Source organism: Onychostruthus taczanowskii, unplaced genomic scaffold, assembly GCF_017590055.1.
Source record: "Onychostruthus taczanowskii isolate IOZ18803 unplaced genomic scaffold, ASM1759005v1 scaffold30, whole genome shotgun sequence".
Classification (NCBI taxonomy): Eukaryota; Metazoa; Chordata; class Aves; order Passeriformes; family Passeridae; genus Onychostruthus; species Onychostruthus taczanowskii.
In genome coordinates, this window is record NW_024500350.1 from 5,386,120 (window position 1) to 5,400,833 (window position 14,714).

The 14,714-nt window shown below is 42.8% G+C and overlaps 2 protein-coding genes across 9 annotated transcripts; one reads left to right on the plus strand and one right to left on the minus strand.

Annotated features, from left to right (window-relative positions):
* Positions 1-1,473: 1,473 nt before the first annotated feature.
* Positions 1,474-8,321, plus strand: MILR1 (mast cell immunoglobulin like receptor 1). 3 transcript variants are annotated; one of them, XM_041409529.1, is made up of 9 exons: positions 1,474-1,555; positions 1,648-1,692; positions 2,523-2,810; positions 3,053-3,337; positions 3,846-3,959; positions 4,401-4,490; positions 5,325-5,387; positions 5,720-5,779; positions 7,381-8,321. In XM_041409529.1, exons 1-8 carry the CDS (start codon positions 1,522-1,524, stop codon positions 5,770-5,772), a joined length of 972 nt encoding a protein of 323 aa, XP_041265463.1. In that variant the 5' UTR covers positions 1,474-1,521; the 3' UTR covers positions 5,773-5,779; positions 7,381-8,321. The 3 variants fall into 3 exon arrangements, with proteins under 3 accessions (XP_041265463.1, XP_041265464.1, XP_041265462.1); XM_041409530.1 differs by lacking the exon at positions 5,325-5,387; XM_041409528.1 differs by lacking the exons at positions 5,325-5,387; positions 5,720-5,779; positions 7,381-8,321 and having other exon boundaries at positions 4,401-4,748.
* On the minus strand, positions 4,934-13,072 carry POLG2 (DNA polymerase gamma 2, accessory subunit). 6 transcript variants are annotated; one of them, XM_041409522.1, is made up of 9 exons: positions 12,563-13,072; positions 12,024-12,168; positions 11,780-11,885; positions 11,215-11,388; positions 10,030-10,125; positions 9,159-9,239; positions 8,336-8,436; positions 7,313-7,450; positions 4,935-5,164 (listed from the first exon to the last, which is right to left on the minus strand). In XM_041409522.1, exons 1-9 carry the CDS (start codon positions 13,056-13,058, stop codon positions 5,125-5,127), a joined length of 1,377 nt encoding a protein of 458 aa, XP_041265456.1. In that variant the 5' UTR covers positions 13,059-13,072; the 3' UTR covers positions 4,935-5,124. The 6 variants fall into 6 exon arrangements, with proteins under 6 accessions (XP_041265458.1, XP_041265456.1, XP_041265454.1 ...); XM_041409520.1 differs by having other exon boundaries at positions 4,996-5,164; positions 9,985-10,125; XM_041409524.1 differs by lacking the exon at positions 9,159-9,239 and having other exon boundaries at positions 4,934-5,164; positions 9,985-10,125.
* Between the last annotated feature and the right edge of the window lie 1,642 nt (positions 13,073-14,714).

A 14,714-nucleotide genomic window follows, 5' to 3' on the forward strand; every position in this document is an offset into this window, starting at 1 on the left:
TATTCCGTTCTTGTGGTTTGCTGACAGCATTTCCACATCAGAAATGTTTCTGAGAGGAGGGTGGAGACTGTCTCAAAAGAAATTAAAAAGAAAACAAACCCAAACAAGTAAGCCTCCAGCAAAATTTAAAAAACAAGGCGGAAGGAAGTGCACACAACATTCTGTGAGGAAATTTTGCAATGCTGCAACAGCCAAGGGTTGGGCAAGGATTCTGTATGACCCAGGGAAGGGCTGCAAGGCTTGTTTTGTTGCCTTCAGTAAGTGGAAAGAAAGAAATAAGAAACAAGACAAGGATGACTGTTAAGTCATTTTCTGTGTAAGCAATTGTACAACAGGGCCTGCAGTCCTGCAGAAGGCATTGCCCATGCACAGCTGACATTTACTTCACCCAGAGTAAAAAACATCTGCTTGCCAATCCTGTCATTATGTAGCTTTGTATTACTGATTACTTCATCAAATTAGTCATCAGGTTTGTTTATGCAGTAGTGTTGAACTCAAATTCTTTATGAGATTTGTACCTTCTAGTACAAGATCTCACTTCCTTATAGCTTAATATTTGAAGCTCAACTGAAATATTTTCTTAACAAGCTGGCTAGCTATAAATACTTATTAACATTTTAAAACTTCTATAGACTTTTTCAGACTGTTTTTAAAAAATTATATTGCTGCTAAAAACACACCCAGTGCCACGTACATCCTTAGTCTCACTATATTATCACTTGCCCTATCTCTAGCAAATATGTGTCTCTTTGACATGCATCAGTGATCTCATTAATTCCTTTCACAGAACAGTGCTGGAAAAACTACCCAAAAGGAGAAAGGTGGGGGTTGGTCTTTCCTCCCGAGCAACAAGTGACAGGACAGGAGGAATCAGCCTCAAGTTGCACTGGAGGAGGTTTAGATTGGATATTAGGAAAAATTTCTTCATGGCAAAGGTTAGACATTGGCACAGGCTGGCCTGTGTGGAGTGGAAGTGGTAGAGTCACCTGGAGGGATTTAAAGACATGGAGATGTGGCACTTGGGGACAGGGTTTAGTGGTTGACCTGACAGTGCTGGGGGAATGCTTTAACCTGATGCTCTTAGAGGCCTTTGCCACCCTCAGTGACTGCCGGGTTCTGAACTACAGGGCAGGATGAATGGTCTACCACACAACTCAGGGGAGAAACTGCTGCTCACCTCAGCCATGGCTCAGGACAGCTGGACACAACATCTGCCTGTGACCCAAACTGCTGCTCACCTCAGCCATGGCTCAGGACAGCTGGACACAACATCTGCCTGTGACCCAAACTGCTGCTCCCCACCCCACTGCTCTCTCTGCCCAGTCCTCTGCCTGCCATAGGCTAAATGTATGTGAAATATGACAAAATTCTCCACAGAAACATGAGTAAAGATCAACACTGATCGGCACAGTTTCCGTATTTAGAACTTCCTCAAGTCCTAGAGCCACTCCTCCATCTCCTTCAGAAGAAAGATCTCTGTCATGTAACTGCACCAGCTCTCTTGCCCAGTATATCCAGAAAATGTTTTTTCTCGCAATTCTGCTGTTTTCCTACTGTAAGCTAAGGACATGTTTCTTTCATATTACAAACCTTTCTAAAGCAGAACCATTGTTTCTTGTCTGAAAGCTTTTCTTTTTCTTCTCTTAGCTCAAATGTCTCAGCAGATACAGAAAACTACTGCAAATGGCAAAGGTAGGTTCTCTTGTTGATTTTGAGGTATGTGCTGAGATTGACTGTTAGCCAAAAAAATGGGGGAGGAATTTAAAAATGTCCAAAAACTTCATGTCAAATTAAATCTTTCACCTCTCTGTGCAGTGAGTCAGTTTAAAAGTTTCTATACAAAGTTAACCATCTCTTTACTGACCTGTATGTAAAGTCAAAATTGCTTTAACTTGTTAAAACGTTTTTCCTCCCACGGAAATATTGTAATTTATTTTAGTCATGACTAGTTCAGTACCATTTTCTATGGAAAGACAGGTTTTCATTGCAAATTCATTTGTATAAGATCATGAAAGGAAACAAATTTGAGAGACCATCAAGGCCCTTACTGCTACTATCCATATGTTCTATCTACTTACACAAGCTTAGTTCTGTCTGTTAATAGACAGCCACTAATAAAATACTGCCTTTGCATTCAGGTTCATATGCTATCTCTAAACTAATTTATAAGGTTACTTTCTCCTACAATTAATACCCCACAATATTTGATTCAATCTTTTATATTTCTATTATTTTAATTGCTGCTGTAGTTCAAAAGTATTGTTATTGGTTCATCTGAACACATCTGTGAGCTGTGTGTGGCTGTGCCTCTTTTGCATGAGCACAGGCACTTTTCATCATGTATGAAGCTGCATTCTGGTTTTGAAAAATAATTGAGTTGCCTCCTATCAGAGGTGGAAAAAGTATACTGGTCCATTTCAACATAAAAAGCATAGCTTGGTTGTCAACATATTTTGGGACAAATCTGGGGCTTTCTTGGGTCATAGGTGCAGCCAACTCACTCAGAAGTTTTTTCTTTCCAGAGATGGTGTCCAATCCCAAGCTTGTTCTGGTTCAGGGGACTTTAAATGTGGTGATGAAGCAGAATGTGACCCTCTCCTGCCTCTCTGAGCCTGGATCTCCACCTGTGAGATACACACTGTTCAAGCACAACCAGCAGGTATCTGCTTCAAACAGGTCAGACTGGAGCCCTGCACTGTTCACCCTGACCATCAGCTCTGCCAGCGATGTGGGGGAATACAAGTGCAAAGCTGAGTATAACAACTCCAGTGGTGGAAAATACAGCAAGAGCCTCAACTTCACCCTCCTAGGTACGTCTTGCTGTACACCTTCCCAGCACTGCTTATGGCAGGGGCACACAGCCATCTCTTTTCTTGACTGAGGAGCTGAACTTTGCTGCTGTTCTTACCTCAGGAGCTGGCAGTGCTCTCCTGCCTGGGCTCACGACCCCCTCATCCTCCATGCCCAGCTCTTTTGCCAGACTTTACTCCAAGTCTTGCCTGGAGCTTGTCCTGTACTCTGTGATTCATAATTTTCAATTTTCTTTCTACAGAGCCAATTTCCAAGCCAGTGCTGAGCTCACCCACGTCTCAGGCAAAGAAAGGCCAGAACGTGACCCTGTCCTGTTTCTCAGAGAACGGATCCCTTCCCATCACATATCTGTTCTTCAAAGGAACACAAAAAATTTCTCCCCAAAAGACAATGCAGAAGAGGGAAGCAGCTGTGATTTTTCTATTTATCAATTCCCATAGTGACTTTGGAACCTATAAATGCAAAGCTAATAACAGCTTTCCCAATAATACAAAATACAGCAACAGTTTCAACTTTACAGTAGCAGGTATGAATGAAAAGAGGTTACTACTGTTGACAAACTGGGATCACACAAAATTCAGAATGTTGTAACTATGCAAGTTTTTAGCCAGATATTTTGATCCTGCAATGTGATGTTCAAAATAGAAATTTTTAAATTTAAAAAATTGATGTTTTAAAATTAATGCAAAACCATAGAATTCCATGCACCCTAGATAGCAGTAGAAGTTGAAGTAACCATGGAGGATGCCTGTAAAAGACTCACTTTTACAAGAGACCCCTGGTCCACCTTGGAGAGAGTCTAGTTTCATTTTTCTCTCTCCTCCCATGAAAGAGCTTAACTGGCACCAGCAAGCTGCCTTCCTTCTGCTGGGGCACAGAGCCCTTGGGACTCTCATGAACAGTTACATTAACCCCAGTTAATCTAAAAGCTGAAAGAAATTGCAAGTCTTGATTTCAATTTACAGAAAATACTTAAAATATGAAACAACACTTCATTGCATAAACAACTTTTTTTTTTTTCTTCTTTTTGGCAGAAGAGAGAAGCCATTCTCAGCCCCTGATAATTTCTCTTGGGCTGATCCTGCTACTACTTATAATAGGACTTGCTCTGGCAATTCCATTTTTCCTAATTCCTTTGTACAAAGCAAGTGAGTTATTTGAATGTCTGTTTCTTTTTCCACAGGTCATTTATATAGTCAATATATTTCAGTATGCAAACATCACGTTTTCAGTAGAGTAGCTCCTGCTATTTTATCATATTGTTGAATCTCCTCTGAAGCAGCACCAGCAGCTTAAGACTTTGACAAGGCCAAATCTCTGAGCTGTGTTTTAGATGAAAGATCTGGGGTGGGGGAGGCAAAGCAACAGCTAAAGTAATACACAAAAACACTGGAAGGAATTTGACCTCACTGGAAAGGGAAATTATTAAAATGCCCTTGGTTAAAGAATTATTTTGATTGTGAAAACAACAGTACTTGAGATCTCCAAATATTAAAAAATAAATTGAAACTGTTTATTTCTAAGAAATATTTATATACATCTATATAAATACACACACAAAACACACGTTTTTCTTTTACAATTTGCAGAAAAATTTAAGTCTACCAGGCCCTCAATTGGCCTTACTTCAACACTGAATGCAGAGGAGTCTGAAAATGAAGTAATATACTCAGAGATTGGTAAGTTCCTGTCACCCCCTGCAGACAGGCAGGTTTCTTCAGGTACTGGAAGGGGACACCTACTGACCCTCCTGGCAGAGGCATTATTTAAACCCCTCAGAATCCTTATCTGGCATCATCTGAGAGCCATGCAGCCAAAACTGCAGCTGGTTAAATGAACTGAGGTTTTAACAAAAAAGGGTGTAATGCCCATTTACTAACAGACAACAGTGAGCTATATGAAGCTGTAGCAAAATAAAACTTGCATAGTTCCTGCATTCTTTTCAAAATTGTTCAGTACTTTAGTTATTTATTCAATCCTTCTTAAGTTTGAGAAGATCCAAAGTCAGTTCAAACTGAAATTATGAAGTGACAACAAGGCAGCTGACCTATGTTAAGACATTTTAGTACTTGAATTGCAGAAAGCAGGCAATAATGAAGACATTACCTGACAGCCACAATGCTCTGAACTTGCACATTTCTACATTTGCCTTGAATGTGAATGCCTCTTCTCAAGGGGAATAAGAACCCCTCCCAACAAACCAACAGCAAAGGCATTGTTTCCAATTTCTAAATGTCCAAATGGAGTAACTGTCTCCAAACAAACCTGCCTTCCTGTTCATGCAGTAGGTAGAGCTCTCACTGCCCTGCTGGGTCAGCTCAGTGCTGTGCAGCTGCTTGTGCCAGATCTCAGCCTGCAAGGACAGTGAGAAGAGCTCTGATAAGGCCCATGGATACTCCATGATTTATATTCAGTATGGAATCTCACTGCTTTGTTTCAAAATTACAGAAAAAAAAAGTGTGATTCAAGTTGTTTGTAATTGAGTTAACTGCTGTTCATCATCTTTAAACCAGAGCCTGTTAGACCAGAAGAAGAATACATCAACTTCTCCATTATTAGAAGAGAAGAAGAAAAAGGTGAAAACCTCAAGCTATAATATTGGAATATCTGATACACACAAATATGTTTTGAGGGGACTTTGCTGGGTGGAGGCAGGGCTTAAATACTTGCAATTGCTTATGAAATTGCTTAGTTAGTATGGAAAAACTAAAATAGCTTTAAAACTGTTTTGAGGAGAGGGGAGGAAAGAAGAAAGAAAAACCCCAACAAACCATCCTGTGGCAAATTCAACAGCCTCACTATGAAACCACACAGATGTTATTAGTGACCACACTGCTGATGTAATGTTAATTCTTCTGTGTAGCTGTACCAAGAAAGCAGCTATGAATTATGTTATTCTGGCTTTTAGCAGGGAAGAGGCCATGTGCTACAGTCTATTCAAAGGTCCTCATCAGAGACTGAATACCAGGTATGATTATAATTTTTTCTGATTAACTTAATCACATACTTTTAAAGAATTTTACAGCACTCAAATGTGGTAAGTTCCAGCAAGCTGCATACAAAGACAAGATATTTAGATACCAATTTCCTGGCCTAATCACTTTGCAGAGACAGTGTAGCTCACTTTTGAAGCAAAATCTCTGAGCCATAGTATCTATGGACTTGAACTTAAGAGAAAAAGCAAACAGATAAAACTTAGAATTACAGGTAAAGCTTTCACACAGATTTAAGTTCCTGAACATTTAACAATTCTGCTGAAGTAGAAACTGGATTGTTTGCAGACATAGGATAGTGAAAAGGCTTTTGTCTAGTGTAACAAAAAAAGAAAAAACATCCCTCAGGCACTAGAGGATCTGTATTTGGCCTCTATGTACCTGCAAGGATGGCAATTTCTCAGTTCAACAGTACTCCAGCTCTCAGAGTAGATAGGATGGTAGTAGATAGCTCTCAGAGGGATAGGTTGCAAAAATTAATTTTGGGACAGCTGACTTCAAAATAAATTCTGCACCCTGCTACCAGCTGTTTCTGAGATGTGGCTGGGCTGCAGTAATACCATTCCAGAGCCAGCTTATTTAGAATTCCATGAGTTCAGTAAGTCACATGATGCTAACATTGATTATATCTAGTATAAATACTCTATACTGCAACTATTATTGTTGTTACAAATAACTCATTTACAGTTAAGTGAGCACCATGTTAGTAGAAGAAGATTTTAAGGCAAGTTCTCGTGTTTCATGACACTGATGACTATCAGAGGCCATGAGCCTTGCTGAACTTTATACAGGGACTGAACCAGCTGTACTGGAAATCTAGAAAAGATCAGAAGCACGCAGTTCTGTATCTCTGCAAACTCTTGTATCTGATTTTAACCACTGTGCTTAGGTACAGGAAAAATATTACCACACATTAGCCTTTTTCCACCATTTTGTACACACAGATATTTTGTCCGCAGAAAATACTGGTTAAAAATATTTAAATCTGTTATTCTGTTACTCTTGGTAATGTATTTCTGAATTTTTTATGTTTATCAAGTGCAAGATGAAGTAGCTTACATGTTTAAGAACTGAAGCCATGTGAGTAAAATACATTCCTACAAACAGTACAAAGACACTGATGTTATTAAAATATTTAAGATTTGGAAGTCTTTAATATAAAATACCATTTTCCAACAGAGATCACAATTGTGTCAGCAATAGAGAGCAAAACTGAATTTTTAGTTTAGGATGGAGCACTTTCAGTATGATATTAAAACCAAAGACATGAACAAGCATAGGGTTAGCCTTGCTAATAAGGGACAAGTTTTTCTCTTCCCTTTTTCCAAGGCAACCTGGAAGACCCAGATTTGACAGAGAACAGATGCACCACCATGTTTTAGCAGAACTGTTTGCAGAGAAACCACTGAGTCCGTGATAATGCTGAAACCAGTTCAGGCAAAGATATCTAAGAAAATCCCTTTATTCAACAAGTTTAAGCTTACACATTTTTGGCAGATGTAACATACTTAATTAAAAAGTCCTTCAGCCTGGAAATGTGCATCATTTCCTTCATGGTGGTGTCTCTGCTTCTCAGCTGGACTACTCCATTCTCCAGAGTGCCATCACTTATCAAGACCATGAAGGGAATACTCATCTCATCGTACCTGCAGAGAGAGGAACCCACCTGTTACTGTTTGTGGTGCGTGGAAAAAATCAGATAACTTACATACAAATGACCATAAACTGTACAAATTTAGTTTTGCTGTATTGCACTAAGTCCGGTGTGACACCTCCAGTTTTCTTGTTGCCATTCCTTGCTTTCCTGATTACATGTCTTCAAATTACTTAGCTGCTTTAGTATATAAAAATAATCTTATTTAGTAACCTATTAAAAGAGTATTTTTCTACAAGCAGAATTTATCTTTGTTTTACTGCACATGAACAAGAGGTTGCATCTATTTTCTCTCAGAAAAAAACATTCATCACTATGCTCAAGATGCTTTGACATGAGGAGTCATATGCCCCAATCCTCTCCTGATCAACAAATCATAATGAAGCCCCCAAATGGAATAGCTGTTTTTATATCCACAAACAGTTCATCACATCACTAATGGCAGTAGTTCCAGACTTGGAAGAACTGTCAAGTTCAAGACTAGACACAGTGGGTTGTTTGAAAGAGTGCTTAAGAATGAAACACAGAACCAGACCAGATGCAAAAATGGGGGTGAGGGTGGGAAACAGTTCTGCAAGCTTACAAGTCATCTGAAGAAATTTGTTTTTTACGTGCAAGTTTTTAAAAGGCATTTTACAGTTCCAGGGAAATAACAGTAACATGGGAAAGGCTTCTATTTCACTTAATTTAAAAATTATCTGATATATGCTTTTCATAATAAAACTACTTGAATCCAAGTCTGTAGTTTGGGATCCACACCTTCAATCAGTAACTGTACACAATGACTTCCTACTGAAAAAAGGAATATTTACAGCAGTCCACAGAAAGTCATCTTTGACCTTCATAGTTTAATTTACAGAAGACTGTTTCTCCTTACTTTGTATAAAGATGTTCCAGAGACACATGCACAGTTTCCAGATAACCGGGCCATACAGAAATTCCATTTTCTGTCAGTTCATTGAACAATCCTTGGCAAACCTGTGTTCATTTAAAAACACAAGTTAAAAGACAGACTTTGAGTGATGAGACTCTATACAAAGAAACCATAAAAACTCTTAACAAGTGTGGTATTAACATTCCTAGCTGGTGCTTATTTGCTGGCTGAAATAATTTCAAATCAGAAAGCAGCCTGGCAGTTCTGTCTCCACTTCTGTTTAAAAACATGCCAGTGTAAGCTTCCTCCCTTCCACAGGGACTTTATGACTGACTTAAATGAAAACTTTTAAAAAATCCTTCTGAACATGTGACTCATGCATTAAGACAATTCTGAAAGATTAAACTGAGAGGGATGGTGTTATTCATTTTCCTTAATTTTGCATGGGGCAAGCATCAGCTCTCTTGTACCAAAGACAGTTGTGTGAACATGAACATGAGGTTGCATCTATTTTCTCTCAGAAAAAAACATTCATCACTATGCTCAAGATGCTTTGACATGAGGAGTCATATGCCCCAATCCACTCCTATATATCCAACCCTATTTTACCAAAGACAGTTGTGTCCACACAAGGAACTGCCTGCCATGAATTCCTTTGGCTGTGACCCACAAGCTGCAGAGCAGGAGCACCATGAACTCTGCACAACTAGGAATCACCAGGAGTCAAAGCAGCAGCATGATTTTCCTCAACATAAACAGTGTCTGAATTGTAACACATTACATGGAGAGTCAACGCTCAAGACTGAAATACCTTCTTACAACATACCTGCCTCAGCTCTGTTGTTGGACCTTTTCCTACATCCAAGGCCACTTTAAGGGGTGCTAAGCAAGGATGAAGCTTAAGTACCTAATAAATTTACAAAAACCAAGAGATTACTAAATGTATTTATCATGCAATTCTAAACAGAAGTAGGAAATAGATTTTTTTTAAATTAAATTAAGGTTTTAAACATACAAAAATTTTCTTACAGCACAAAATCTTGAATTAGAAGCAAGCAGTATCTTTGTGCAATGAGCACACAGCCCAGCTACATTCACATGGCAGAAATTAATCTATTTTACAAAATCTTGAATTAGAAGCAAGCTGTATCGAGCACAGAGCCCAGCTACATTCACATGGCAGAAATTAATCTATTTTTGGCTGAGCTCCAGAAAAGAGATGAAGATCTGTTAGCAGAGTTCCATCATCTTGAATGGAGCCAGAGTGATGAGAGCCAGCCCAGCAGGCAGCTCCCATCCAGTCTACTGCTTGTTCTTAAAGCCCAAACAACTGCCTGGGTAACAGGCACTGACAGCCAGCACTCCAACTCCAGAAAGCAGAGTAAAAGTGGGGAGAATGATGGTCCAGATCCTACCTGCTGATCAGAGAGCAGGGTAAAACAGGAAAAGGGGACCTCAGAATGAGAAAAATTGCTTATGTGGGTGACAGGGACCACAGGGGCTGTGCCTGGTGCTGCCAGTGAGAGGGTTGAGTCTGCTCCCATTGGAAAGGGATCAGGATGGTCATGTGGAAAAGGAAACATTGCTATGCTTGAATTTACCACATTGTCTAGGGGGGTTCTTATTTTCTGACATTTTCTACATGGAGTTACCTTTCTCTGAGAATTTTTCTTTGCTGTTAATGGATTCTCAACTACCTGTAGAGAATCAAAAAGATAAGCTAACACTCCTCGGTCCAGATTCCCGTTCACAGACAGAACATGAGGGATGACATTCTTCCTTCCATCTCGGCCCTGAAGAGAAAAAACCCATGTAAGAAAATATCAAAAATTGCCCCCAAAAGCTTTTGGCTTGCTTTAAATGTATTATGAGACACTGAGCTCAAGCACTCTTATTTATTGAAATACAGACATTTATTTAAAACATTACCAGCAGCCTTAGCAGTGTATCTGTGACCAGGTGAGGCTGTAACAGTGGGGAAAGCAGGTCAGGGCAGGATTAGTTTCTTGCTCTGCCACTTTGATCATAAATTTAAATCTATGGCAAACACATTTGAAACTCTGCATATTCTTTTGGAGGTTTGTAGATTACTTCCGAGTGACCACGAGTCCCCACATTCTGAGAAATCCCTATGTAACCCTGTTTTGTAGACATAAACTGCAAAAGCAGGAAAGACAGGACTGTCATGAGAAGAAGAAAGTTGAAATTTTCTGGTAAAATACAGTAAAATACAAAGTTTATCTGTTCAGCCTAACTCCAAACATTGCCATTTATTAGGATTGTCCCTCTTCAACAAATTCAGTGGAGAGGCTTCCCTCTAGTCCATACTTCCCTTTTCTATAAATCCATTTTTATAACCCATTAATCTTCTACATACAGGAAAGTGAACAAGCTACAGCAAGAAAGAAAACCCCTCACATGTACAGGCTCTTTGTGATGCAACTAGAAAGCCATTTTTATAACCCATTAATCTATAAAAACTTCTACATACAGGAAAGTGAACAAGCTACAGCAAGAAAGAAAACCCCTCACATGTACAGGCTCTTTGTGATGCAAACCGAACAGTGCAAAACACAGTCCAAGTTTGTGTTTCCATTTATTCACAAATACAGGTAAAAGCTACACTACTGACAACAGCTGTATTGTCAATAGGGCTCATTTCTAATTTTGAAGAATTCCTTGGAAAAAAAAAGAAAAGTACCAAACACTATTTAATCAGCTTTGAAAAATGAAGGTCTGACTGCAGAGTATCAATTGTACTGTTCTTGCAGCAAATCAATAAAAAGCCATCCACATGCTAAGCAACTGGATCAGCAAAGAAACCATTTCTTTCACACATTACTATCTTTATCAGGAAAGATATTTAATACAGTAAAGCTTACAAGTAATTTAGATCTCTCTCCTGGATACAGCTGTAACAGTTCAGTATCACCAAGGTTCTTCAGTGTTTCAATTGTTTCTGTCCCCCAAGGAAAGCTATAATGTAACTTAAATCCTCTTCTGCCTTCTTCATCCTGAAAGTCACTGCTGCTGAAGTTAGAGGGGCCTACAGCAAACTGCAAATAAGAGGTGTGAGAGTGATCACTACTGCAAATCTCACAGAACTACATAAAACAAGTCTGCAATGCAAACTGAAGTCTGGGTTGTTTTAGTACCATTTTCTGATTTCCAGCAAAAGGTTTTTATAAGTTAAAGCCCAAATGTCTTGGTTGTTTTATGGCATTTTCATCTCACATCACTGACAACACAAAATATCTGCCTTTCTGCAAGTCAAGTTATAAACTAGTTATCAGTTTTGTCATCAACTTCAGTAGCTTCTCAATTTCCATGAGAAATGCACCTGGAACAGGCCAGCAATGTAAGGCCATTAAACCAACCACGGTGATTATTCCCCCCTCCGAGGCATAAAGGAGCAGGCCAAGATTCCCCATGGATATCTGCTGTTACCTTTCTCCACCACTGGAGCCTCTGGCGTAGCCAGTAATCGAGCCACTGTCCTGAAGTTCTGGGAGAACTAAACCAGGCAAGCAGAGACGTGGTCCTCTCGCCTATTCTTTAAACAACAGCAAGGGCAGCAAGTTAACACCTTGGGAAATAACAGGGGAAAAGCAAGAAACAGCATTCAAAAATAATCCAAAAGTGAAACAGTTGGTTTAGGTACAATAAGGGACTAACTCCTCTATTACTCTACCTTGTAAGGTTTTTGTTGTGTTCATTTCCTGAAACAGAATGTTCACTTTCTGGAACAGAATGAAAGCACACTCCAATCTGAGCAAGGCCACAGGGCAGTCTTTTGTTCACCAGCTCTAAGCAGCTGACATATTGCGCCAGAACACCTACAAAACACAAAGCCCTGTTTTTAGTGGCCACGGGAAAGTTTCTGATGTTTTAACACTACCAAGAACAAATTAAGCACCTATTATACACGTGTTGTTTGTACATGCAGTCCCACTATCTTTACTAGCACTGATGCTTTGCAGACATGGGCTCAGCAGGCTGGTTCCTCGGGGCACATTGATTTTAATGTGCTTTTCCCCGAATTACAGGGAGCGTATCTGCTGTCCACCTGTGCTGGTCAGGTCCTTGAAAAGCACACATATTCACAGCCTACAGAAGGAACATTCCCACCGCACCAACGCAACTGGGAAAATCCCTTAAATGCAGCTGCTTCGCTCCCAGCAAGAAACTCGTGCGCAGGGTGCAGGCTGAGCGGAGCCGCCCGGGACCTACCGGGCAGGAGGCTCTCCCGCAGCAGCCCCGCGGCCCCCAGTACTTCTTCCAGGGCCGAGCCGCCAGAGCCCTGCCCACAGCCCTGGAGGGCTTCGCGCAGCGTCTCCGGGTGCAGCAGCCGCAGCCCCTGCGCGTCCCGCGGAGCGGGGCCGTGGAGCGGGGCATCCACGGGGAACACCTGCTCGCGCAGGGGCAGCGCCGAGTCCCACCACTGCGCCGCCAGGTTGGCGCGCAGCGCCGCGCCCAGCGGCCCGAAGCCGGGGTGGCGGCCGCTCAGGTAGGCGCTCCAGGGCAGCGGCCCCGCGCCGCCCCGTAGGAAGAGCCGCCGCCAGCACACCTCCAGCAGCTCCGCCCCGCCCGCCGCCTCGGAAGCACCGCCGCCCTCCGAGTACGGCCGCGCCGAGCACCCGGCCGGCTCCGGGACTCGCCGCCGCCTCGGCTGTGCCAGGGCGGCGCGGCCGCACCAGCGGCAGCCTTGGCGGGAGCCCAGCGCCATCTTGCCGCTCCCTCACGGCGGGGCTGAAAGGGGAGGGGGGGAAATGTGTGTGGGGATGGGGGGGGGGGGGGCCCCGCCCCCCCGCCCCCCCCCCCCCCCCACGCCGGGAGCGGGGGGAGTGTGTGGCGGCCGCGCATGCGCAGTGGAGGCATCGCGGCCTCGCCCGGACCGCAGGCCGAAGGTCAGGGACCGTCCGAGGTGAATTTTCTGTCCCCAGGCTCAATCTTCTCACCTTCTGTAACCGTAATGATGCCGTCAGATAACTTCTGCTAAAGGAACTGACGTCTTGGAGCTGAATTTTCTCGCCTTTTGTAAACATAACTAATGCTGTCAGCGAACTTCTACAATGGAGGTTGCTTAATAAAGAACTCCTTTCAAGTATTGGGTAAGATCACATCACACAAATAAACATACACTGGGTAGGCGGAGAATGTGCATTAGATAGGTGGGTTCATGTACATTTTATTGTAAAAAAAGATGTAACTTTTTACCCCTTGGTGTGCTCAACCTTGAGCCCCGCACAGAATAAAGAATGTCACTTTTATAAACCAAACTCGTCTGGAGCGCTCCCAACATCGGCAATAAGGCCACACGTGCCGGGGTCACGCCTGGCCTGCCCCTATGGGACAGGGACGTCCAGAGCTCGGCAGCACTGGGAGGGGGACAACGGGACAGACCCTGCCCTTGCTGGCACCGGAACACGCTGCAGCTGCACGGGCACATTCCTGGGAAAAGCCCCTCTGGAGCCCGCCGCGGGGACAGCAGCACGCCCGAAGCACATCGAGGCAGCGGGCAGAGCCGGGGCGGAGGCGGCACGGCTGCCAAGGGCGCGGGCGAGGCCCCGGCTCCCCGCGGCAGCGCGGCGCGGCGCAGGCAGCGCAGTGGAAATTTCCACAGCGGCTGCAGCCCGAGCTGGCGGAGGCGGGGCCGAGCGGGAGCCATTCCGCGAGCCGCGGCGGCAGCGGGCTCGGCTGGGATAATCCCCGCGCCGGAGCGGGCGGCGCAGCCCCCTCCCCGGGCCGACAGCCGCTTTAGTAGGGCACTGGGTCAGCCGCAGGAGCTGCTAGTCCCGCCTCAAGAACTGCAGGCAAGTGAAGTTCCAAGGCAGATTTGCCATGAGCTCAATTCTGCCAGAGTAGCACTGGCAGTAATGTCAAAGCTGCTTAGAGCTCGTTTCTTTCCATTATTTTATGTGCAAATGTCGTATTTTCCCCCTTAGGAAACACTGCCCCATGCAAAGGGTTGTTTGAAAAGAGTTATAAAATACAGGGAGGAAACATCTTTCTGCAGTTTGGATTTTACACCACTGTTAAAGACTCTCATATCTCAATTTTAATGCACAAGCTATAAATTAACCTTTTTTTTTAATACTAAAACCCCACAACTTTACAAAACCAGCTTTTCAATGCATTTTGTTTCAGGCCACTGACATGGAAACTTAGGAGTTAAGTCACACTTCAGTAATAAATAATCTACTTCCTTGTTTTTCACCCCTGGTGACACCAAGCAGTGTTCCAAAACAAATAAATGAGAGAAAAACCCCACCCCGACCCCACCCCCCCAAAAAAAAAAGACCCAAACCAAAATAAAATACTTTGCCACCTGCAGTTTTAGACTACAGTGGGGTAGTTCCAAGCCTCCAGCTGGAGTTCCCAA